The 26,365-nt window shown below is 45.6% G+C and overlaps 1 protein-coding gene across 1 annotated transcript in view; it reads right to left on the bottom strand.

The window, feature by feature from the left end:
* Nucleotides 1–4,079: 4,079 nt before the first annotated feature.
* The window catches only part of dnah9 (dynein, axonemal, heavy chain 9), a gene marked incomplete at both ends in the record, with an annotated part of 86,228 nt that continues 63,942 nt past the window's right edge, over nucleotides 4,080–26,365 (bottom strand). The window contains 11 exon segments of the mRNA XM_083686932.1: nucleotides 4,080–4,307; nucleotides 6,406–6,541; nucleotides 6,880–7,133; nucleotides 8,397–8,579; nucleotides 11,153–11,323; nucleotides 14,349–14,540; nucleotides 14,769–14,960; nucleotides 17,815–18,042; nucleotides 23,512–23,639; nucleotides 25,254–25,402; nucleotides 25,714–25,907. Coding sequence (XP_083543058.1) covers nucleotides 4,080–4,307; nucleotides 6,406–6,541; nucleotides 6,880–7,133; nucleotides 8,397–8,579; nucleotides 11,153–11,323; nucleotides 14,349–14,540; nucleotides 14,769–14,960; nucleotides 17,815–18,042; nucleotides 23,512–23,639; nucleotides 25,254–25,402; nucleotides 25,714–25,907 — 2,055 coding nt within the window.

Below are 26,365 nucleotides of genomic sequence, written 5' to 3'. Positions count from 1 at the left end.
ATCTTTCTCTGGTTAAAAATAAGTTACAATACAGTACATTAGTAATTTGACAAACCAGTCCAGTGGCCATACAGACACAGCCACAGCAGTGGAGGCTAGTGGTGGTAGAAATCGAGAGTTGATTGTGTGTTTTACATTCCTGCACCAGTCGAGTTGTTTATATGGACAACTGTGCCATGCGGAGTCACAACATCTCTCATCACTGCATGTCTCTGCTTCAGGGGAGGCTGGTGGAGGTAGAAATTGGAGGACGGGCTCATTGTAATGCATGGAATGGAATGAGCAATGGTATCAAACATGCATGGGTGATGCCGTTCCTAATTCCGTTCCATGTATTTCAATGAGCCTGGCCTCCGATCTCTTCCTCCACCAGCCTCCCCTGGACAACAGTGCATACAAGCATCTACTGTATGCATGTTATGGATTGTAGTGTAATTGTGCTTTCAGAGGGATTCTGTGCCTCTAATCCATCTGCAAACTTGTCAATAAAGGTTAGGTTGCTGGGAGCTTCACTTTGAGACAGGGGCTTCAGCAGACTCAATCATATAGTAATGGCTGTTGCAGGTTTTTAAACTGCTTACTTGGGCCCTGATGTATTGAGATTGAGAAAGCCCCCGAAACATTTATCATCGAAAAAACAAAGATGGGTATTTCAGCATATCGTCCTCACTGCCTCACTGAGCGTTGGAGACATTGAAAATCTCCCCAAAAAAATAAAAATCTCCCCCAAATTCGACCTTATCTCCGTCTATGCAGCATACAGCAACCCAAATAACAGTCAGTCATGATAATCCGCAGATTGGAGTCAGCTAACAGACATTTGTTTTACGACAGATGCCAGATTCAGATAAACATTTAATTAGCAACTCATCAACTCTGTCAAAGCTAATTATCCCAGCCCTCAGCCAAGCCAAAACCCGCTCCAGCGCTGTTCACAGTTGGTCCTCCGCTAAGTACTGCTGCCTGGGACACTGAGCTACAGCGACTTCATGTATACTGTAGTTAAAACCCAGCCACTGCTCTGGGGTTCAGCCCCAGTAATCGGACCGTTCTGTCTCTACATGGTCCTCTGGGTCAGGCTGGAGAGGACGATGAGTTGTGTAATACAGGCTGGCAGAACATTCTGCTGATTTAACATGATCATGTTGACCAGTACTTTACCAGCTCATTAGGGAGGATGCTAGAGCCACTGGCTAGGGCTGCCACCTGTCCTGTTTTTTGTTTCTAATTTTTTTTCCCACCAGTCCAGTCCAATTTTTAGCATCATGTCAGTGGGCAACATTTTGTGATGACACATCCCAATGTTTGAAGAAATGCAAATGCAACCCAAAAGCGAGGAAGTGTGGGTTGAAAGTCTTGCTTTGTTGACAAGGAGTTGAATGTCGGAATGTTTTAAAAAAAAAAAAAAGAGATTCACATATTTCTCAGTGGCTTTCGTATGCATGTGACAGCCCAATAAACAATAACACAAACAGACAATTGGCTCCTGCACTGTTACATTATTATCTGATGGTGGAGGATGAAGTATTGGATGAGGTATTGTGACTTCACACAGTCCTTGTACGACGCACCTCGGCAAAAGACAGATAGATCTAGGAAAAAAACCCTGCATTATCTTCATCATTACTAAAGGCATGCAAAGACTGCAACCATTTCCAATTAGTATTCTGCATGCTAACATTTACACACACCAAACCAGCACAAGCTTCACATTAGCAGTTTCTCAGGGCTGACCTGTAACCTAGCAACTGTATGACGTCTTACACAGAAGATGATTAAAGCCACCTTCTTTACCATTCCGAGCATGAGCTCCTTTGATAGATTCTTGCCCGACCCCAACATTCTCCCCTCTGTGGCATGGTATTACCCACACATATGAAATATGGATTGTCATGCTGTCTTTAGCCTTTAAAGACACGAGTTTGCAAGCATGTAACCTGCAGAGAACCATCATTTCAGCTTTGGGAGCCATGATGAATGAGGTGCTTCAACTTGTGTGATGTTGCTGCTGGTGTTGTATACAATATGGCCAAGCAGGGGTCAGCTCTTTGGTCCAATAAGAAGTTGGAAATTCTGCTTCATCTCAGAGAGACACCATACGGCCAACCCACACTAACTCAGAATAACATACACACGCGTACACACAGACACCTGTATGTTTTAATTGTCTGATTCAGTTAGTCAACAACAACTCAATACATCAAAACTCTTTGAAGCTTTTCTTCTACAGCCCAGAGTGAAATGATTCCTCCTCTGTCCTAGCCGTGCACCATCTGCGCAGCTCTGTGAATAAGCGCCACAAAGGCAGAGAGGCGCAAGCTGAATCTATTTTCATAACGCCACCTGAAGATGTAATTTGCGAGTTCGACATAAATTGCCTCTGCCTGCATTATTGCTTTCTCCCTCCTATTCACCCCATCTGGCCCTCCTCCTCATCCTCCTCGTCCTCCTCCTCCACACTTCTCCGTCTCTCTGCACATTGTTAAGGCTCTCCAATAACCATATGAAAGAGACACCAGGGAGCCTGGGCTGATGAGAGAGAGAGAGAGAGAAGGAGAGAGACGGAGAGAGGAGAGAGAGAGACGGAGAGAGAGAGAGAGAGAAAGAGAGAGAGAAAGAGAGAGAGAGAAGGAGAGAGACGGAGAGAGATGGAGAGAGGAGAGAGACAGAGAGAGAGAGAGAAGGAGAAAGAGAGAGAGAGAGAGAGATTGTTAGAGAACCACTGCTGCTGAGGCATCATAACTTGGGATAAAACGCATCCCTCCTTTGTTTTTCACTGGGCCTTCCTATATAACTGTTTTAAGATGTGCACCAGGGGAGGCTAGTGGAGGTAGAAATGGGAGGACGGGTTGATTATAATGCATGGGATGGAATGAGGAATGGTATCAAAAACACGCGTATATACATCTGGGTGCGATATACTTTAGAAGGGTATATATCTGTGAGACTCCAGAATGAGCTTTAGAGTTTGCAGGGTTTTTGAAGCTTAGAAAGGGAGGGGGGGGTCTGGGAGAGGGGAGAAAACGGAGGGAGGAGAGAGGAGGGAGGAGAGGGGGGCAAAGATTCAACTATTGGAAGAAGAGAGACTGCTGTGAAACTGGAAAAGTAAGATAGAAGGAATGACGTAAGACAGATGATGAGAATGGAGAGACTTCAGAAAGGTGAAGAGAAAGGAGAGACTTTGTCAAAGAGTAGAATAAGGTAACACAAACCACACTTATGCACTAGGATAGTTAGATATAAAAGTCTTTATTCGTCAAAGTCAAATAGAAAAATGTAGAAATATGACAATTGTAGCAATTGTAGAAATATGACAATCGAGTGAAAATAAGTTGAGTTGTTCTTTTGCAGCTTACAATGTAGAAAAATAAGTATTTATACAGCCAGAATTATACTGATTAGAGGAAGATACTGTAAGATCTATTGCCCTCTTAAATAATTCTGCTGAAGCAAAGTTATAACTAGATCTCAGTATTCTGACATCATCGGACCCCAAATGACTAGAGAGCTGTAAATCAAGCAGTGGAGGCTGGTGGAGGTAGAAATCAAAGGACAGGCTCATTGTAATGCATGGGATGGAATGAGGAACGGTATCAAGCACACGTGTTTGATACCTATTTCTCATTCTGTTCCATGCATTACTATAAGCCTGTCCTCCGATTTCTACCTCCACTAGCCTCCACTGAATCATTGCATTGTATTCATTCTGAAGTTTGCAAAGAAACAAAATCAGTAATGGGGAGACGTCTACTACTTCTACATGTAGCTAAGTAGCAGGATTGCATCTAACCACAGGCTTACACCAGGGAAGGCCAGTGGAGGTAAAAATCGGAGGATGGGCTCATAAATACCATTCTTTATTCCATTCCATGCATTACAATGAGCCTGTCCACCGATTTCTACCTCCACCAGCCTTCACTGGCTTACACTCATTCTATGTCTCTAAATACGGTAATTTAGCAGATACCCTTCCATCCAAAGTGACTCACAGTTACATTCAACAACACATGGGGCATCAAACCCATAACCCTGGTATCACCAGCATCAGAACCCAGTCCTCTGAGCCATCAGAACCTCAACTAGATCTGCAGGAGCAGGGCCACACCAGCCAGGGTCCACTTGGAAGGGTTCTCTTTGGTCTTCAGATTAAAGGTCCACACGTAAGTGGGTCCCCTCTGGCGGGTCTTGTAGACGGGACACTGGTAGACGTTGCGGACCTCCTGCTTGTCTACAGGGATGGCCCTGATGAAGATGACAGGCACGGTCGGTGTGAGCTCCTTCAGACGCGCGTCCACCATCATTCCAGCCTGGGAGAGGACATGGAGGACATGGGTGGGTTATTGAACACAGCTTAAAACAAAGATCTGAGGAAGAGTGGCAATATGATTGATGCTTCATGGTTGCTTATTTAGCCATTATTTTTGCTTTTTTTTTTTTATTTATGACTAAACATAGACCAAAACTTCTGAAAAAAAGCAAATAGCAAAAAGACAGACATGGGAATATGGACCAACTTTGTCAAATGGTGTACTGAAGGTTGTTTTTGTCAAACTTTTCAAAACCCTTTCAACAGTTCATTAAAGTACACAGTTTGAGACTTTTGGGGGAGTCTTCAGAGAGCTCAAATACGTTGGTACCCTTTAGAAGTGGTGAAGGTCACTTGAGTCGGAGCTGACGTCGTCCTGTCTTGCCTCACAGTACACACTCTCCAAACAACCTGAAAGACTGGTTCGTCCCTCTAATTAATCCCCCTCTCTTTAGCTTCCGACAGACAGAAGTTTCAGCACGCTCAATGACTTCAGGAACGAATGTAAATCCCAATGACTTTGGAGAGCTCAGAGGACGAAGCACTTTATGATGTCTGAGTGAATTACGGCCCTAATTGCGTCTGCAGTTGCCGTAAAACTTTGAGCGTGCTCTTTTAATACTAATAGTTTATTCCTATTTTGGTAAATAGGAATAATGGAGGTCATAAATATGCCATCCTGTCTCATTGAAATTCAGAACAAATGATCAGCTTTATTTCCCTTCAGTTGTTTTATGTTGAAATTAATATCTCAGCATTTTTTGTCATAATATTGACTTAATATACTGTATATGTATGGATTGCGAGGACGAGCTGAATATACATCATCAGTTGGAGCTACGATACTGTGAGCTGCAGAAACACAACCACACACCCTCCCCCCTGGCTATCATCTCTACATCTTGATCATATACGTGCAGCGTAGTCAGCGTACTACTGTATATCCAGCAGTATTTGATGTCCGCATCCCCCCTGAATAAGTAGCAACGCTCATTCATATAGATGAGCAGGTTTATCATAAATCTTTGACTTTTACAGCTGCGGTTCGGAGCTGCAGAGTCCAGATGGAGGCTTGCTTACTCCCCCGTTCACACTTCACTACACCCAGCCTCTGGCACAGAGCTGGCCCAGGGGCAGAGAGGAGAGGAGAGGGGAAGAGAGGAGAGGGGAGGAGAGGAGAGGTGAGAAGAGGAGAGGAGAGGAGATAGGAGGGGAGGGGGGAGGAGGGGGGGGGCAGAGAAGAGGAGAGGGGAAAGAAGAGGATAGAAGAGTAGGGGAGGGGAAGGGAGAGGAGAGGAGAGGGGGAAGGAGAGGAAAGGGCAACTTACTTACCTGTCTGCTTGCCTGCCTGCCTGCCTGCCTGCCTGCCTGCCTGCCTGCCTGCCTCCTGCTTTCTTAGAGAAAAGGCAGCACTAGTCTTAAGTGTGATTAAAGTGTGCCAGTGCATACACTGCACATTTACTAATGAATACTGTAGGAAGAAAAGGACGTGCAGGGAAAACTAAAGGTACATACACAATACCATAGCAAGCTTCATGCATATACATATTGGCCTGAAATGCTGCATGCATATGGATCAGGGGAGGCTGGTGGAGGTAGAAATTGGAGGATGCGCTCATTGTAATGCATGGAACGGAATAAGAAATGGTATCAAACACCATTCCACATTCCATTCCATGCATCACAATGAGCCCGTCCTCCAATTTCTACCTCCACCAGCTTCCCCTGATATACAGTAGATAGTGGTGCAGTGAGTAGTGTATGATGTTCCTAGGGCTGGATTTAAACACTATACCACACACGATACTGTAAAGAGCAGAGTAGTCCCCTGGGACAAGAGCCGTACAAAAGCCTCCCTCTTTAATCTATACATGCAGCAGTACATTTGGAACAGAGATGTTACATCTAATACAGTTCCATAAGCGTCAGTGATACTCTCATAAAAAAGAGCTTACTTTGAAGCCTGGGGATCTACGGTTGGTTATGGAAGGCAGTGTAATGTATGGAACGTTTGTGTGTCCAATACCAGTCCTCATTCCGTTCCATGCATTTCAATGAGGCCTGTCCTCCTACAGGAGAGTACAAGTGTATGTGTGTACCTGTGTGTCCCAACGTGCTCCCTCCATGAAGAGGCCGTGGACATAGGCCCCCTCCCGTGGCGGACTGCTGAAGTCCTCTCGGCTCTTCTTGGTGACATCACACTGAAGACACATCCTGTCCAGAGGCCACTCGTTCCTGAGAGAGAGAGCAGTGGTTCAGGGACAGTCACGGGATGATGTCACCATCACCATAACTCGAACAGTCGCGATTTCATCACCATCAATCATTGGCGATGCAACCTGTACGATCAATATTCTCTGAGTGTGAGGTAGAATTTGATTGCTGTAGAAAATGGAATACTTGGTGGTAAAATCCATCAATTCAAGATCATGATAAACCCAACACTATAACTGCGTTCCTTTACTTACTGTCATCATGGTTATGTTGTGTGTTTTCATTGAAATGTTAAATGTGTTATGACCCTGTTTAACGGTAAATGATAAGGCTAGGGTTTAGGGTCTACCCTACTGTACCTGCGAGCCATGGCCTGCATGATAGCGGTGAGGAAAGACTGGGGGTTGAAGAAGCCGGCCAGCCACACGGCCGAGGGCAGGGTGAAGTCAGACGCCCAGGCCTCCAGCTCCTTGATCCTGCTCAGCAGGTCCGTGAACCACAACGACAGGCCACACATGGAGGGGTAGGCCCGCCTGGTCCAAGACTCCGGGACCAGGTCCAGGAAGATGGCGTTCTGGAGGCTCTCCATGTCACTGGTCATAGTCAGCTCTCCCTGGGTGGTTAGTTCATTTGCAGATTAAATGAATGTGCTGTATATTCCCGTAGTTGTTAATATCGTCAGATATTAAGATATTTTTTCTTTGTCTATGCCCAGAGAAGTTGTTTGAAGTTTTAATTCCAGCAACAAATGTGTCATTTCCTGTCTGTGTTTCCAGGTAAACACTGAGGTGAAAACGTATTTAAAAAAGGTGAAATCTCAAGGTGTCTGTTCCACACGGAAACATCCTGTGTGGCACAACACAACCCCCCCCGTAGCTCCCGGAGCGTATCGTACATGAACAAATGGATACATCTTACAAGATAGCAGAAGAAATATGACGATATATACGACAATATGAAATGGTGTGTCCTTCACCGACTCATCCTGCGGCTGATGAATGTATATTACGCAACGGTTTGATCGGAACAAGCTTTGTGATTTGCCGAGAGGCTTTCTCGTCAGGCCTAACAATACCCCTCAGTGTGTAAACCATGAACGTCTCATCCTTTCAACTTTCCTCAAAATCACTCAGTCAGATCCCTCACAAATCGAGGCACACCCCCCCCCACCTCTCCCCCCCAAACGCCTGTTTCTCCAAGGCTAAGACTCTGATAGTTCCAATTTATTTCCACAGTAAAGACGAAATATGACTCCATTCTCTGGCACAATGGAGTACATGGCATTTTAAATCACTGGGGCGATTTATCAGACACACAGTGTTGAGAGATGGAACCTCATAACTCCTCAGAAAACGCTTCAGTCCTCTCTTCTGTTCCATGCCGCTCAGTCAAACCCTCCACACACACGCACACACACACACCTCCCTCCCACACACACACACACACACACACACACACACACACACACACACACACACACACACACACACACACACACACACACACACACAAAAACGCATGCACATGCACACACAAACACACACACACGTCTAATTCCACTCTAACCCTCCAGGCCGGCACACTAACTCACAATTAAGACAGGGCTTTTGAGAAACACTGTTGACATTAAGTTATGTATGAATACTAACACAGCAGACGGCCAGTGTAAACAGAGGCTTCAGCCACCAGAGCATGAATCATGACCACCATGACAAAATGCTCCTTCAACTTATTTAAAGGGACAATTTACTCAAATGTCATACTTTGTTAGTCATTGTCACAGTGGTTATCGTCATCGTCAACATAATATGCATCATCATTATCATCATCATTACCATCCTAATCCCCAGGTTTTGGTTGTGGTATGTTGTCCTACCTTGAGTCCGAGGCTGAGCTCCCGTAGAGAGCGTTTGATTTCCTGAGTGAGCACGTTCATCCTCTCACACTCCTGTAACGCCACCACCTGGTAGGGAGTCCTCTCCTCCGCCTTCCCCAGCAGCTCCGCCATGTTAAACTCCTCTGGGAGCTTCTCCATAATCTCCTCCAGCACTGCACGCACCTGTGTTTGTGTGTGTGTGTGTGTATGTGTGTGTGTGTGTGTGTGTGCGCGCACGTGTGAGTGTTTGTGTGTGTGTGTGTGCATGCGTGTGTGTGTGTGTGTTTGTGCGTGTGTGTGTGCATACGTGTGTGTGTGTGTGCGTGTGTGTGTGTGTGTGTGTGTGCGTGTGTGTGTGTGTGTGGACAGGGAGAGGAGACAGTGTGAAGGTAAAGAGTGTGTGAGAGTGGTACACAATCACCTTGTCAGCCCCACAGTGGTACACAGTGGGGCTGACAAGGTGATAATGGACAGGAATGTGGAAGGATACAAGGTGACCCAGGGAGGGGTGAGGTACAGTATGACACTTGACAACTGGGTTGTCCTAGAATGGACACTGACGCCCCAAACTGCACGGAGCAAGTCGCCTACGTGGAGAGTGTGTATCCGGGGGTGCACTGCATCAGGGCAGATGGACTTAGGGAAGACAAAGCTATGAACTGTACAGTAGTAAGTCATCTCTAAGAGATGACATCACTGGGAAACTGAAGATAAGGAAACCCAAAAGATTAGGCCATCAATGTCAAACAAACAAAATAAGTAATCCAATCCGCTGACAAGTTGAGAAATAGCTTTTGGGGGAAAAAACTAAAAATCATAAATATTCATAGAAGATATTTGCAACAACAGCTCTTTGTCTTCAATAGCACTCAAATCCCCGGGGAATCAATACTCATAGTTAATTTCTGTTGTGAAGTGATGAAAGCTTTCGTCTATGTCAACTTTTTCCCAAGACAACCAGAATTAGAGATCAATCAACGGATTAATCATTGCACAAAGGAGATGAGGTCATAATATCTATGGATTTTCAGCTCAAATACTGAATCTGTCTTTGTCAGCTACTTCTTAGCCTGAATACCAAACGGGCCTTGTTCACACCGCCTGCAATGTTGTCATCTGTTAAAACTGGAGTAACCCTGTTTCTAAGCTGGAAAGGCTACACGTCATAATACATACAGTACTGCTTGAAAATATGTGAACCCCTTGTGCAATTATAGATTTACATACATAACAGGTTTACATTTGCCAATTCCATATGTTGGTTTAGAGGAAATCCTGTGTGTAGTAGAAAAACTAAATTATAAAGAAATTAGTGCAGGTGCAAAAATAAGTGAACCCCAAGTTGCATTGGTTAAATCAAGTAGGTAAGTAGAATCAGGTGGGTAACTCAGCCTAGAAGTGGACGCCCTTCCAAAATATCCCCAAGAGCCACAAGAAAAATAATAAATCAGGTAAAAGCCAACCCAAACATAATATATAGAGATTGGCAGACCTCCCTTGCTGCATCCCAGGTAACTGTGCATGCTTCAACAATAAGAAGAACACTGAATCGAAATGGCGTTCATGGGAGGGATGCTAGGAAGAAGCCTCTCCTGTCAAAAAAGAACCAAACTGCCCATCTTAACTTTGCCAGAGACCACCTGGACTAGCCTGAAGGTTTCTGGAAGTCTGTTCTCTGGACAGATGAGCCCAAAATTGACCTTTTTGGTCACAATCAAAACCACCACCAAAAGAACCTTATCCCAACAGTCAAGCATGGTGGTGGGAATGTCAAGATCTGGGGCTGCTTTTCCTCCTCTGGACCTGGACAACTCCACATCATTAAGGGAACCATGAATTCTGAGGTATACCAGGAGATTCTTAAACAGAACGTCAAGCTATCAGTCAAGGAGCTAAAGCTGGGCTGAAAATGGGTCAAGACAACGACCCAAAGCATTCAAGCAAATCTACCAAAGAATGGCTCAGGAGAAAGAAGATTTTTGTTTTGGATTGGCCAAGTCAAAGTTCTGACCTAAATCTAATCGAGATGCTGAAGAGAGCAGTTCATGCCAGAGCTATTAAAGCTATTAAATGTCAGACACCTCTACAGAGGAAGACCGCTCAAGAGTGGACACCTTTTAATCTACTGGGACACAAGTGGGCCTCCTCACCTCACCTCTCCTCACTCGGAGGGAGAGTGAGAACACTGACCTCATTCTACATTAACACACACACACACACACACACACACACACACACATTTCAAAGAAAAGCTTGGATTATTTTCCTACCAGGAAGGTAATGACAAATGGCTTGGATTTCTTTTGTCTTCTTGTGGAAAGCTGAAACTGCACACAAGGGGACACTCACCTCCCGCACCACACCCCAATTTCTACCTCCACCAGCCTCCCCTGATCTCTACAGTGGAATTCTGGTAAGAATGATATACTGTATATCAAATGATATATCAAATAATATGACTGCCCTGAGTGGTACAATATCACCTATGAATCACACCATTGGGATATAATAGGTTGACCTTTCAATCTCTCTCTCTCTCCTCCGTCATACAGTGAGTCTGTGAATCTCCCACCTCTCTCCTCCCTCATACAGTCTGTATGAGTCCCCCCCCTCCTCTCCTCCCTCCTACAGTGAGTCCATGAGTCCCCCCCCCCCCTCTCTCTCCTCCCTCCTACAGTGAATCCATATGAATCTCCCCCCCCCCCCCCCCCCCCCCTCACTCTCTCTCCTCCCTCCTACAGTGAGTGAGTATTTACCTTCTCTTCGCGGGTGGTCCCACTGCCTTCCCCAGCCCCCCCGTCTCTGGGCTGCATCTCCAGTACGGTGCGGAACAGCTTCTCCGACGTCTGCGTCAGGAAGCCGATCTCCGCATTGGGGTGGAGCCCGTACAGGTACGGAGACTCCGCAGGAAGTGTGTCATCAATGTACTATAGAAGGAGGAAATGACAGCTCAGAATTGCAATGTCTTGAAAAAAGGTTGACTTCATTGAAATGTGAAGGGGTGGATGTTTTACCATTGATCACGTTAGAATGGACAAAAACTGCATTTGCTTTTACCAGTATTTTGCTGATATTAGTTCCATTGTTGTGATGCTGTCATGATGTGTCTTTGTAAAGTGTGTTGAGACACCTGTGTGAAATGCACTTTATAAATAAAGTTAGATTTGTAAAAAAAAATCCAGGCCAGGTTCTGTCATTTGTTGTGCAGATGAAGGAGAGGACCCATTTCAGACTCCTGACCAGGGGAGGCCGGTGGTAGAAATCAGAGGTCGGGCTCATTGTGATGCATGGAACGGAATTAGGAATGGTATCAAACACGCAGGAATAGTGTGAAACACGTTTGACACCATTCCTCATTCCATTCCATGCATTACAATGAGCCCTTCCTCCGATTTCTACCTCCACCAGACCCCTCTGGGTCCTGAGATGCTAATGAGTAAGGTTGAAGATAGCGTCTGGCTGATTTGAGTGACTGTTAGTGGGCATTAATGAGAGGACATTGGTGGAGGAAATAGAAAACTCAGGCATCAAATGGCTCATAATAAATGGAAGTGTGCAGTCTCAACTCCAATAAGGGGGACATAAAAGTAAAAACAAAGAAAGCAGACTCTACACAACTTGAAGGAAAATGGAAGTTCAATATTAAAACCAATAATAGCACCCTGGTGAAGGCTGTTTTGAAAAATAGATAGGTTTATAAATTGTTTTTTAATAAAGGGACTTTTATTGTATTCCTAAAGCCCACCTCGAGAGGCTGAACATATTGTATTGGCAATGAATGTTAGAGTCTGGGTTAAGACTCTGTTAAAAAGCTTCAACACTGTTAAAGCATTATTGACCCAAAATGTCTAGATAGATAGAGAGATAGATAGGTACTTTATTGATCCCCGAGGGAAAATTAAGGCGTTACAGCAGCTCACATCACAAACAACAACAACAAAATAAAGTGACAATAGAGTAATAGAATAAAATAAAATAGACATCTGAAACATTATATACAGTAAGAACAGTCCAGTATGATTTAACATCCCCCAGCCTGACTGATCACTGCGATGGAACCAGCCGGAGGAGGAGTTGTACAGTCTTATTGCGGCAGGCAGAAAAGATCTCCTATAACGCTCCTTAGTGCAACGTGGTTGTAATAATCTGTTGCTAAAGGAGCTTCTCTGCTCTGCCACAGTATCATGTAGGGGATGGGAGAGATTGTCCATGATGGCCAGGTGTTTGGTCCTCATCCTCCTATTGGCTACCTCCTCCACAGTGTCCAGGGTGACACTGAGGACAGAACTGGCTTTACTAATAAGCTTGTTCAGCCTCTTGGTGTCACCTTCCTTGATGCTGCCTAAAGAGTGTCTAGAGTGTTGCTGTGCAATGTTTCTCCTCTCCTCCCTTTTCCTCCTCTCCTCTCCTCTCAATCTTCTCTACTTCCCCCTCCTCATCCCTCCCCCTGCCCTCCTCTCTCCATTACTCCTCTCCTCTCCTCCACTCCTCTCCATTTCTCCTCTCCCTGCCCTCTCCTCTCCACCCCTCCCCTTTATTTAGTATTTGGGCCAGTCCAGATGGCTGAGGGAGAGGACATGCTTTAACAACTCCCTCGGGACCCACAGGCCTTTCCAGTCCCTGTGCTCTGGCCAAGTCTCAACCACTCAGCTCTCATCTCTACAGCCAAGTCTAAAACGCTGCTACCCTCCAACCCTCCAACCCTCTGTGGTGTCTGACAGGCTGGACATGCCCAGAGAACAGCACCCGGACTGGGTATAATTAAATACAACCCCTCCCTCTCCAGTTTCTGTCCCTGGAGACCTGGTGGGAGAGATCTGGACTGTCTGCAAGTGCCCGGCAGACATTTTATGAGCCAGCGTTACTGATATCAATCTTGGCAGTTGTCAGTTTTTTTCTTTTAAAGGGCAGCGGTGAAGTCAGTTCCTGCTGTCATAACAACGAGGGGCAAACAATACATATTCCAGAGATGGAAACCAATATCAGCACACGCACATGGTCACAACAACTAAATCAGAATTGACACAACATGTTCGGTCCATTATTTCCCTTCGGTTATTTCCCAAGTGGATGTCTCTCTCATAAATTAAGGATGATATTTTCAACCGACCGTAAGCAATTGACACAATAACTTAGTGTTTACGCATAAGCTTATCCAGTGATAAAGTTTTCCCAATTTCAAGGTTGGTACAGTATCTAATAAATAATGGATGGTATTACTCACCTAAGCCATGGTGGTGTGTAGTAAGTGGTAACTGGATGTTACCGTACCGATTTTACCATACAGAGTAGTATATTAGAAGAGTAGCGCCAAAGAGCTTCAAATAGTTCCATCTAGCTAGCTTCCTGGTTAAACTTCCTGATTTACCCAATATTATTATTTATTTCTTTTTAAATATGTTTCATTGGACTAACAACCGGTTGCCTGGCAACTTGCTCCGTTGGGATAATGGAGGAACTATTTGGCGTTGACCAATAGAAAATGTACCTCTTCATACGCGCCACTCTTCCTTATCCAACAGTCTGGTTCTTGTTATTCCTCTTAGTTGATGCATACTCTCCAGTTTATTAGCAGGTCTTTGTCCATCTAATGGACTGTGTCAAGACTCAGAAGTGCCTTTTGCAAAGAGCACAAACTTCTCCTCCACTCTCCCCTAACAATAGAAAATTGACTCCTTCATTGGTGCCACTCTTCCTTATACAACACTCTGGTACTGCACAGTAGCTGCTAAAGTATATGCTTCTTAGCCAACTATTTTAAAGTTGTTCTGTGTAATAGGTCTACCGTGATAATTGCTCTGCTGCATAAGAGATAGCTTGCCTGAACTAACTTGATCACTAAACAGGTCGTGATAATCCCCAAAATAACAGGCCTCTGACTTGGTGGTACAGTAGCTGTTGTAGTTCATATCTCTCACCACCTGGTAGTTGTAGTCTTTGTGTGGCTCTTACCTGGTGGTAACTGTTGTAGTCCATGTTTCCAGGCAGGAGGAAGCTTGGCGCCAGGTAGAGCTCTCCCTCCATCATCTCAGGCCTGATGAACTCCTCCAGGTACGTACGACACAGGCGTCTGTCCCAGTCATCAGTGATGTGGCCTCCGTACATGATCTCACCAAACAGGTAGCGGAGGTCGTCATAGGGCACCTGGGACAGAAACAGCTCACATGACGCCCCTGGCTAACGTTGCCGATGTTTTGATTTATTTATTATTGAAACTGCAACAACCAAACCTTTTTCCATACTGTAGCTCTGTATTGCACCATATCACTCTCACACACACACACACACACACACACACACACACACACTCACGCACGCATACACACACACACACACACACACACACACACACACATACACACACACACACACCTTGGAGTTGGCCTCGAGGTAGTTGTAGAGGACGTTAATGGAGATGGTGAGGTCTCCTGTGTTGAAGGGGTAGGACCTGTTCCAACCCTGAGGGCCAAACTTGCGTCTCTCCGCCACCACAGCATGGAAGTAGCACAGCGCAAACAGGATGCTCTTAAACTCATTCTCCCGTGCACACATCTCCAATGTGTCCTAAGAAATAGGAAAAGGCACAACTTATCCACCCAGATGAATGTCAGTTGAAGTTCAATTGTCTCTGTACAGGTGCAGTCCAGGAACAGACCAACGTTGAGATGACTACTGTCGATAGCAGTAAACTCAGGAATGAAATTCCCTTTTAATTGTCACTACTTGTCAAGAGCTTTCCGCCTCCGGCTGTTCTGTAGGCTCATTACTTCAGATAAGAGGAATAAAAAACTGACATAAATGGCATGGAAATGTCCGGGGACGGACAGTTAAATAAGTATGCCAATAAACCCTATGGATACACTAAGTATAAATTGCCTCTATGTGTGTGGGTGAAATGTTGAGGGCTGTGGTGAGGGCCTTTCACTTATCCCTGCAGGGGAGACAACTCCTAGGATGCACATACACGTACACACACTCGTACATACACACACACACACACACACACACACACACACGTACACACACACGTACATACACACACACACGCACTCATGCACGCACGCACTCTCAGAGAGTTAGTTAATATTCTGTACAGCCTGCTTCTCTGCTCAACACAGCTGAAAGCGAAGCATACTCACCCTATTCACGGACTGGAGAGAGGACACACACACACACACACACACACACACACACACACACACACACACACACACACCGTATTCACGGGCTATCGCCTCAGAGAGGAGCGAGCACAGACAAACAGAGTGTGTGTACCAGAGTGGGAACAACCTTCAAATTCAATATAAAAGTTTGTTGAATAAATCCCATGGAGTTTCTGTGTAACAGTGTGCAATAGTAAATACTCATACTCATAAAATGCATGTGAATACTGTAAAAAGAATAAATCATGATAGCCATAGGTATTTTGCTCGGAAACAAGGCATGGAACAAGGCATGGAACATGGAACAAAAAAACACTTAAAATCTGTAAAAGCCTATATTTCACAGCCTTTTAAGGACTGTAGCTAGACAACAACGCCTATCATTGCAGCGGTCTGCTTCTTAAACCGGTCCAGTCTCCTCCACTGTCTGTCAAGCACAGCCAGGGAATGGACATTGGCATTGGGGCTATTTGTATCTCCTAGTGAAAAGGTCAAGAGGAAAGCAACAGTCATTTCTCTGGCTTAGCGCAGGCTTAGCTAGTGTGGGTGGGCTTTAACAGAGGGTTAGCGCAGCATTGATTATTAGAATTAGCTTTCAGTGAGTACACATGACCGGAATATTCTTCTTCTTTTCCCTAGGGCACTTCCCGTGAGTCAGCGGGTGTGAGGTGCAAAGACGACGTCCAAAGACGACACACACACTCACACCGACACACACACCGACACACACACCGACACACACACACACACACACGCACACACGCACACACGCACACACGCACACACACACACACACACACACACACACACACACACACACACACACACACGTGTGGGATGGGAGATAAGCACTGAGGTAATGGTGTAGAGGGAGGTGTATTGGCAGCTGAGCAGAGGCTAATGGTAGACTATAGATGGAGATACGGTTGATAAGTCAGCTAGAGAGGCGAAGCTCGAAAAAGTGCAATGACACAACGGAAAATACCCATCACAGAGACTCACTGAGGTGGTTATTGAATAATGTGTTAAAGGCCCACATTTGTCATTTGGCCTTTTTTTTTTAGCTGATACTGTATATGACATCCTGGTGCTGCACAATTTGTCAATGATTCAGTCTGCCATTTAGGTCAAAGTATGTGTATTTTGGGCGATACATTCTATTTTCTTAGCTCCTCCTGAAATCATTGTGCCGTGACGTATGACATTTCATACAGCTACGGAGCTGTGAGGTGTGGCATGGCCAACCTGTTAGAGCCCAGAGTCGAATAAATAACCTTTCCAACCCCCTTCACCGGCTTTTTTGCGACTGAGTCAAACAACCTTTCAACACATTTTACTGAGAATTGTTCCTAGCTATATCTGCCATTATTTCCACATTATTTCTACATCGCCACGTCAGTGCTAACGTCAGTGAAACCGTTATTTGAGTATTTTTTTTTCAAGAAAAATCAGGAAGTAAAAGTGGCTGGTGTGGGCCTTTAATATTTATGTTGATAAAACAACAGGTCAATCTCCTACAGAATTTCACTCAGCTTTGCCTCCATGTGTCCTGCATTTCCTGAGACAACCCTGCAGACAGAGTCCAAACCCCACACTCTCCTACCAGGGGAGGCTGGTGGAAGTAGAAATCGGAGGACAGGCTCATTGTAATGCATGGAATGGAATGAGAAATGGTATCAAAGACGTGTGTCTGATAGCATACAATGAGCCTGTCCTCCGATATCTGCCTCCACCAGCCTCCCCTGACATGTTTATAGTGACACCTGTGTCCTCCATGGGTCATGGGCAATGTGAAGGTTGGTGGGAGGTGACACCCTCCATCTGCTGACTACAAGAGCAGACCAGAGCAAACTGGCAACCTGATGACAATATTACTGAGAAGGTTGGCATGCATTGACTGAGCTGGCAGAGGGAACATAAAGACATCAACACATAACTGTACGCCCCTACTGTTTATACACATTTTATAGGTTAGCGTGTGTGTGTGTGTGTGGGTGTGTGGGTGTGTGATTGACATGCATGCAGTGCATGTAGGTGTGCATATAAGTATGTGAGTATCTCTGAGTGCGTGTTAAACTGGTTGAAGTTGTCAAGGTCATTGTGAAAGTTGGCATTGTGTCACAAGTGTGTGAGTGTGTGAGTGTGCGTGTGAGTGTGCGTGAGTGTGTGTGCGAGTACATGTGTGTGTGTGTGTGTGTGTGTGTGTGTGGTGTGCCCGTGTGCGTCTCTGAGTGTGTGTGTGTGTGTGTTGTTACCTGGTTGAAGTTGTCCAGGGCCTTGTGCAGGTTGGCGTGCATTCCCGTGGGTGGTTCGTTGGTGATTTTGATGGAGTTCTCCAGGATGCCCTGTGGTATGATGTGTCCCTCGCGGGTGGAGGAGGGCTCGGCGCTGACGAACACCCTGAAGCCGCTGTGGCTGCCTTCCCCATGCTGCTCCAGACGCTTCTCTAGAGAGCCCAGCCACCGGGCCACCAAGTGGATGTTCTACAGGGAGAGGAGGAGGATGAGGAGGATGAAGAAGAAGATGATGATGAAGATGATCAAAACAACTACAGCATGGTCATGGACACAGATTGGAATGGACTCCTCATGACTCTACAGACTATTAGAGTGGCATTTGCATGTGTGTGATATAAAAGCCTTCTCCCAATTGTTAGGAACGCATTGGAGGAGAAGATCTAGGTTCCTCCCCCTTAAATATTCTCCTACAATGTTTTTTGAGGATGAAATGAGTGGAGGACAGAGGACCAGACGCGAGGAGTCGTATTCCTAACAACTGAGAAAAGGCTAAAAGGGCAAAAGGTCAAAGGTTAACCATTTCAGGGAGGGTCAATTTTCCTAGCTGTTAGTAATTGTGAATTGAAATGAGTGTGCTGAAAAGACAGTTTTTATGGATGATTTCCTCACTAAACCAATTCCCCCACTGGGCATACAATGTTCTACTCCCCCTATCTAAAACTGCAACAGCCAACACAACGTGTTTTAACTGCAGAGGTCAAATACTCTCCAGGCAAAGCGAGGCTGAGGCAGAGAGCATTTTTTGCTTCGTCTCCTATTATTGCACAATACCATCTCCACTCCAGTGGAGGCTGGTGGAGGTAGAAATTGGAGAAACGGGCTCATTGTAATGCATGGGATGGAAGTATGGCACGTGTTTGATACCATTCCTCATACCGTTCCATGAATTATAATGAGCCCGACCTCTGATTTCTACCTCCACCAGCCTCCCCTGCTCCACTGGATATAGAGTCTCTTGTGTGTGTGTGTGTGTGTGCGCGCGCACACACACGCATGCATGTATGCATGTGTGTGCGCGTGTGTGCATGCGCGTGTGTCTGATACAGCCACAACACTGGGTACTATGTAGGCTTGGGTGGGCTCAATTTTCCATCTCATGTGTCCTGCTAACGCTTACAGGAAGTCCTCTGAGTGAGAAGGAGTCAGCCATGCCCCCTCGCATCACGCTGCGGTGCCCATTCCTAAATCTAATTACACCACTAATAACTCCAGTCATTAATTCATAAGCCTCTTTGCTTTCTCATTTCCTTTTCGCACTCCAAATTTAATCTTCCCTCTGATAGTTGAAGTTAACCTTCTTTCCAAACGACAGGAGATGCCAACGAGAACATTGCTGCAGTTTCAGATGACAAGAAAAGAGACCAGACAAAAGTTTCCAGTTGCGCGAGAAAGAAACCGCAGCTGCAGGGGTGAAAGCCCCAAAGCAGAGTTAGTTTGAGAAAAGTACTATCAATAGCAAAGTTTGAGCTGGAACCTTGCAGCATATTAAACGGTACACAAATTAAAACTCAATTTAAGTGCTTCTTCATTGCCCTAAAGTCTTTCCTTTTGGCATGTAAATACTTGGGAATAAAGAGACCCCACCAACTGAGAGAGAGAGAGAGAGAGAGAGAGAGAGAGGCTCGCCTTAGAGCTTGTCACCTTAATGAGACCATTCATCCTTGGGCGCGCACACACACACCACACACACACACACACACACACACACACACACACACACAGGAACAGAGGAGGAGTGGAAGACAAACAAACAGACAGATGGAGAGTGAGAGAGATAGAAAGAGAGAGAGAGAGAGAGAGAGAGAGAGAGAAAGAGAGAAAAGTAAGAAACAGACAGACAAGGTCCTGCTGTGACTCTGCCGGCAAGGTTTGGCTATGATGCAGCAGTATCACTACTAAACACAACCCCGAGCGAGGCACCACAGCACAACCCTATCTGTCCCTGTCCCTGCTCAACAACACATTCATGTTCCCTCATCAGGGGCCTGTCCTCAGGACAGGTCCACAGCTGGGGCTCCACCAACGACAACATCACCCTGTAGGAGACACACACACACAGACAGACAGACAAACAGTGAAACAGACAATGAGACAGACAGACAGACAGACAGACAGACAGTGAGACGGACAGTGAGACAGACAGTGAGACAGACAGACAGACAGAAAGACAGACAGTGAGACAGACAGTGAGACAGACAGAGATACGGACAGACTGTTACGTTCCCACTCCTGCATGTGCGTGTGTCCCTGTTGTGTTTTGTGTTTCCTTCTGTTTTCTCCCTTCTCCTATCATTCTACTTTCAGGTGTCCGTCAACAATTGGCCATTCGACCCCGTCACCACTCATCTGTTCCTGTCCAATCAGAGGGCTGTCCGTTTCCTTAAAAAGATCCGCCTGTCTTCCCTTCGGGAGTTGACCCGTTTCTTTGTACTCGTGTGTTAGCTGTCGACTCTCCGTTCCGTTGTTTGTTTGAACCTCCTTTGTGTTCTAGTCTGCATCGTGTTTTCTTTTCTTAGGTTGTAGTCATTGTTTTTTTAAGTCTTTTTTTTCTTTTTCTTTTTTTTTCTTCTAGTCCTCATCTTGTTTTCTGGTAGTTTGTCTCTTTGTTATTTGTACGCCATAGGGGTAAGGTGAATAGGTAAGAGACCCATGGGTTTACATTTTCATCGTAGGCTTACCTCTGTTACAATTCACCAGGTTAGGAGTGGGTGCCTCCCTTTGTATGTATTAGTCTAGTGTAGCATAGCATTATAGCATAGCCTTGATAGTATAGCCTACTATTGCACTAGTTTAGGGGATCACTTGTTTATGATTTCTTTGCTTTGGCACCGCTCTTAGTTCCCTTTTCCCCTTGGCGTGTGTCTTGTGTTTGTGTTTGCCCAGAGCAAGTAAATACTTGCAATTTAGTTACGTTGGCTTGTGGCGTGTTTAATTCCTACAATAAGTTCAGTGTGCTCCCTTTTGTTGCGACTCCTCTACACCCCCTAGACGTAGGCAAGTTTTGATCTAGAGTCGTAACACAGACAGACAGACAGTGAGACAGACAGACAGACAGTGAGACAGACAGTGAGACAGACAGTGAGACAAACAGACAGACAGACAGACAGACAGACAGTGAGACAGGCAGACAGACAGAAAAGACAGAGAATGGCATCCACATAGACAGAGAGGCAGACAGTGAGACAGACAGTGAGACAATCAGACAGACAGACAGACAGACAGTGAGACAGGCAGACAGACAGAAAAGACAGAGAATGGCATCCACATAGACAGAGAGGCAGACAGTGAGACAGACAGTGAGACAATCAGACAGACAGACAGACAGACAGTGAGACAGGCAGACAGACAGAAAAGACAGAGAATGGCATCCACATAGACAGAGAGGCAGACAGTGAGACAGACAGTGAGACAATCAGACAGACAGACAGACAGACAGACAGTGAGACAGGCAGACAGACAGAAAAGACAGAGAATGGCATCCACATAGACAGAGAGGCAGACAGTGAGACAGACAGTGAGACAATCAGACAGACAGACAGACAGACAGTGAGACAGGCAGACAGACAGAAAAGACAGAGAATGGCATCCACATAGACAGAGAGGCAGACAGTGAGACAGACAGTGAGACAATCAGACAGACAGACAGACAGACAGACAGTGAGACAGGCAGACAGACAGAAAAGACAGAGAATGGCATCCACATAGACAGAGAGGCAGAGTGAATGCTGTATGATAGAGGGACAGCAGGCTGAATGGAAAGTTATCCTTGACGATAACTCCTTCAGACCGCATCGATAACGGCCTTTGGATATGCAAGACACTTGACCATCTCCAAAAGGTGTATGCTTTGTCGTCAGACTTTAAAAGAGCTACAGCATAGCAGAAAGGGAGGGCTCACACCATTGCAGTAAAGTACTGCATGAGTCATGACACTGCAATTAGAAGACCCCTATGGTGAGAACTCTGATCAATTCAACTAAGTCCTCGTGCTGAAAAACTGCAAGAAGTCAATGTGATGCTCATTAAAGTTTAAACACTACCAAAAGCTAAGCTATCATGTTCCCCTTAACAAAGTTAAGTGAAGAGAGAAGAGAAGAGAGGAGATGAGAGAGAGAGAGAGGGCTTTTTTCCCTGAACCGTTTCGCCTGGTTTCTTTCCCATCTCGCTCTCTCTCTCTCTCTCTCTCTCCCTCTCCCTCTCTCGTGGCTTTAGCAGTAACTGTGTGGAGAGGCAGGGTACTTTAGACCACTTGATTCTCAAGGTTTGGAGGGGATATGGGATATTCAGTTCCAATCCGCCCGATAGATTGCCTTTCTCTCCTCCCGGCGGCTGGTTTCAGGTTTCTGCATCTGGTTTCTGCATCCATTGGCCCGTCAAAAACAGCAGTATAATTACCCTTCACTGAAGGGGAACCCACCATTGACCAAAGCCCTGTACTGATGGATACAGGCCCCGATAGCGACTGGTATGGGGGCGGGGGGAGACAGGGGGAGAATGGAGGGATGTGGTGGGGAACAGTATGGGTAGGTGTGATATAACGGAGAATGAGTCTACAGAAGAGAATGTGGTGGGAGATAAGGAGTGATACAAGATGATGCAGAGAGAGAGAGAGAGAGCGAGAGAGAGAGAGAGAAGGGGAGAGGGTGGAAGAATGGGGGGAGAGTTAGAGGAGGTAAGAGGGGGAGACGACTGGAGGAGGTGAGACAGGGGAGCTATGATGACAGAAGAGGGGATTGAGGGAGATGAGAGCCTTGGCCCGTCCCTCCCTCCCTCCCTCCTCCCCTCCTGGCATGGGGGTGGTCCTCCTTGGGCAGACAGTCAGGCGATGATGGAGCGTGTGGGCGGTTGGTTGCCAAGGGGACAGGCCTTTTTAAGCATATCGATTGGGATTTTTAAGCAAAGGTAATTAAACGACTACATGTCTGTGCAACGTTGTGTCTGGGGCAGGGAAGGCTAGCCGAGCCCCTCTCACCTTCACGAGCTGGGTGTGAATTAAAGGGAAGAGGTGCCCCTCCATGCCCCACGCTGCTGTTCATATCTGTCGATACTCCCCATTAGGATTCTACAAAGGCTCTCTCTTAAAATGCAAACTCCGGTCCTTGCCCTACTGATAAGAAGGGAACAGACACTGAAGTGGGAGATATTGAACTGGGTATTACTGGGCCTTTTGGTAGAAATGTTCCTCAGGATATTAAAATCCTTCCCTTGCAGTTGAAACAGGGAGGAGAGTGTATAATATGACCTTAAACAGCATAGACAATCAGTTGAGTTTTACATACAAATAGGGAACTGACATTTAACAGTATTCCTATACTGACATCCTAGCAACACGTAAACTGTGTGTAGTCTACGTGTGTGTGTGTGTGTGTGTGACTAAGTACCGCTGTGACATTTTGGAGAGAGGGTAACCAATCTGAAAGGCTCATTAGTAACCATGGGTTTTCTCCCTGGTGTATAGTGACAGAGGACTGGGGATGGGGTTGTGGGTTCTATTGAATATCTGTACCAGGGGAGGCTTATGGAGCTAGAAATCAGATAGGCTCATTGTAATGGATGAAACCATTCCTCATTCTGTTTCATGCATTACATTGAGCCCAACCTTCGATTTCTTCCTCCACCAGCTTCCCCTGATTGAAGTGTGTCCCATGTGGGTACCTGTAGGATGACCCAGTGCCCCTCCTTGGCGGCCAGGTCCAGAGCTTGTTCTGCCACCACTTCCTGTCCCTGGCCCAATGAAACGTTGTGGAAGTTCCTGTTGTCAAACGTGTAGCCGAGCTTCCTTCCTGGAAATGAATACATGGGCAGAGAAAAATAAAACATTGCTAAAACCTCAACTTTCTTTTCTTTGCCTTTTTTATATCTGTTTTGAAAACACACAGCCATTTTCACACACGCATATTTCACACATTCTCTAAAATATGATCAACCTGCTGAAAACGAAAGTTGAAATGAAAAAGTGGCATGTTTAGATTCTGGTTGATCTAGCGATCTGTTGTGTGTTAGTCATGACCCTCTCTCTCTCCACAGTGGTCTTCCCTGATTGGTTAGCTTTTGCTTTGATGTGATTGGTCATGCACACTAGGGGGCGTGAATAATCGATGTCCACACCGCTCTAGGAGGCGGGAGCATTCTCTCAGGTCACATGATGAGAGGACAGCTGATTTCACACCAGGACTTAGACCCTGTAAGTCTGTAATTCTGCTTCAGGCTCTAGTCAATCAAACCAGGCTCCCGTCATTCTGTGATGCATTCATCAATTTCTATGTTATTTCACACAACAGTAAACAGTGGGAGAACTTCAACAGAATAGTATTTGCAGTATGAAACTGAATAGAAACTCAATGCTGCACGTCGACTAGAGTGGATGTTAATGTGGTTTGATTCTGGAAATGCAATAAACTATTTTGAATGAAGTGAAGGGCTGGTTCAGTTTAGAGCAGAGCCCGGTTACAGTACATGCAGTCCAGCCAGAGTACTTCATCTTAATCTTTCAACATGTTATTTCCTCTTTGAAGTGTTCTGTGTGAAATGTAGGTCCCTTATATTGTGTCTAGCAGGGACTACTCACCAACATAGAGGACATAATATTTATTTCATATCCATCCAACTGAATAATATTTGCAGTGTGAAGCCAGAGTGAATGCCAATGTGGTTTCATTCTGGAAAGCAGAGCTGAGTAACAGTACAGTACATGCAGTCCAGCCAGAGTACCACAATCACACAGCTCACGGAGTGAAATTAAATCAACACCATCCTTTCATATCTGAATCTTTCATAATGCTGAGATCAAACATCGAAGGACTGGAATATTTGGCATTAAATATTAGTCAAGCTCTGTTGTAGCTATCGTGCCACTGATCTGACAGCTATCGTGCCAAAAACGTGTCCTGATCTGATCCAATATATTCGTGCAGGAATGCAAACTAGCAGTTAAACCCATGACATTTACTTTCTGCCCTCCCTAATACACCACTGGTACGCTTTCATCTCTTGGTGACCTTTAGCGTAAGCCCTTAAATCGTACAGTACAGTCTAGAACCTGTGGTGTACTCATTGCCAACAATTGATATGACACAACAACAGGCAATAATGCTGATTGTTCTAACATGCCTGTGGAGGCAGAAATCAGAGGACAGTCTCATTGTAACAGATGGAATGGAATGAAGAAAGGTATCAAACACACACATTCCTCATTCCATTCCATGCATTACAATGAGCCCGTCCTCCCCTGCTCCTGACCCTGCAGGTGTCTTTGACTAGGTCTCCGTGGAAAACAATCATCAAAATTAAACACATTTATAAAGGGATATAATGAAATAATAAAAGATGTTTTTTGGAAACTGTTAACAGTTATCTCTCCCTTGAGGTGGTGATAGAGTAACTGCCAGCATTATTACCGTGCTTCTCCACGTCCTTCAGCGGATCGACGCCAGGAGAGAGGATGAAGAACATGGGGGTAGCCGGACCAGATTCCTCAAAGGAGATGGCAAAGTCCAAGGACCGGACCACCACATACTTACTCCCTAGTTGCTCCTCCACATAGTCTCTGCAGGGGGAGAGGACTCAAAGTTACTCACTGCTATGGTTCACACACACACACACACACACACACACACACACACACACACACACACACACACACACACACACACACACACACACACACACACACACACACACACACACACACACACACGGCCTTCTGCATGGCATTGTAGAGTTTCAGTACTGAATATCTTATTAAATGGACATAAGGGAAAGGCAGTGAACTCAGTGGGTACAAAGATTCAAGGCCTGTAAAGTACCGGTGCCTCATCTGAGGGTGTGGGTCAAAGGGGAAGGTATCTGGCCCCTCACCTGACGGCGTAGGTCATGCGGTCGGGCCTCATGGCCCTCATCATACACAGTCTCTGGAGAGAAGACTTGTTCTTCCACTCCTGAGGGAACTTCTCCTTCTCTGGAGCCTCCGACTCCACAAACTTCTTCCAACGCTTGGCGGAACCCTCAATGTCCCGGTCAAGGTTCCGGAACTCCTCCAGAGAACACAGAGCCTGGAGAGGGGGGGAAGGGCGGGGATAGAACACATTATTTTGTTGCCATTCCTGGCCGATACTTTTAGATCAGTTTTCAAACCTTTTTTTTTTTAACCTAACAAATATACACTCTTACTGTTTACTAATTTTAAAAAAAATGCCACAAAGGGAGAAAAGTTTGGAAAAGTCACACAAAGAGACTGCTTATCTTCTGTAACGCCAATATGAATTGTATTTATTCAAACAGAACTGCTGAGTAAACAAGCTGGGATTCATAACAGGGGGTATGGAATATGCCTCCGCAGCAAAAACCTGGGTATTATTGTGAAGCTCCATCTGACAGACATCTTATCTCATCTCTGGAGAACAGAGGTGTCACACTGTGCTATCGCACGCACACACACACACACACACACACACACACACACACACACACACGCATACGCATAAAGGCACGCACCCAATCATCCATTCCC

Source organism: Argentina silus, assembly GCF_951799395.1.
Source record: "Argentina silus genome assembly, chromosome: 16".
In the NCBI taxonomy this organism is placed as follows: Eukaryota; Metazoa; Chordata; class Actinopteri; order Argentiniformes; family Argentinidae; genus Argentina; species Argentina silus.
The sequence above is the reverse complement of the archived record's forward strand: the minus strand, read 5'-3'. Positions and strand labels throughout refer to the sequence as shown.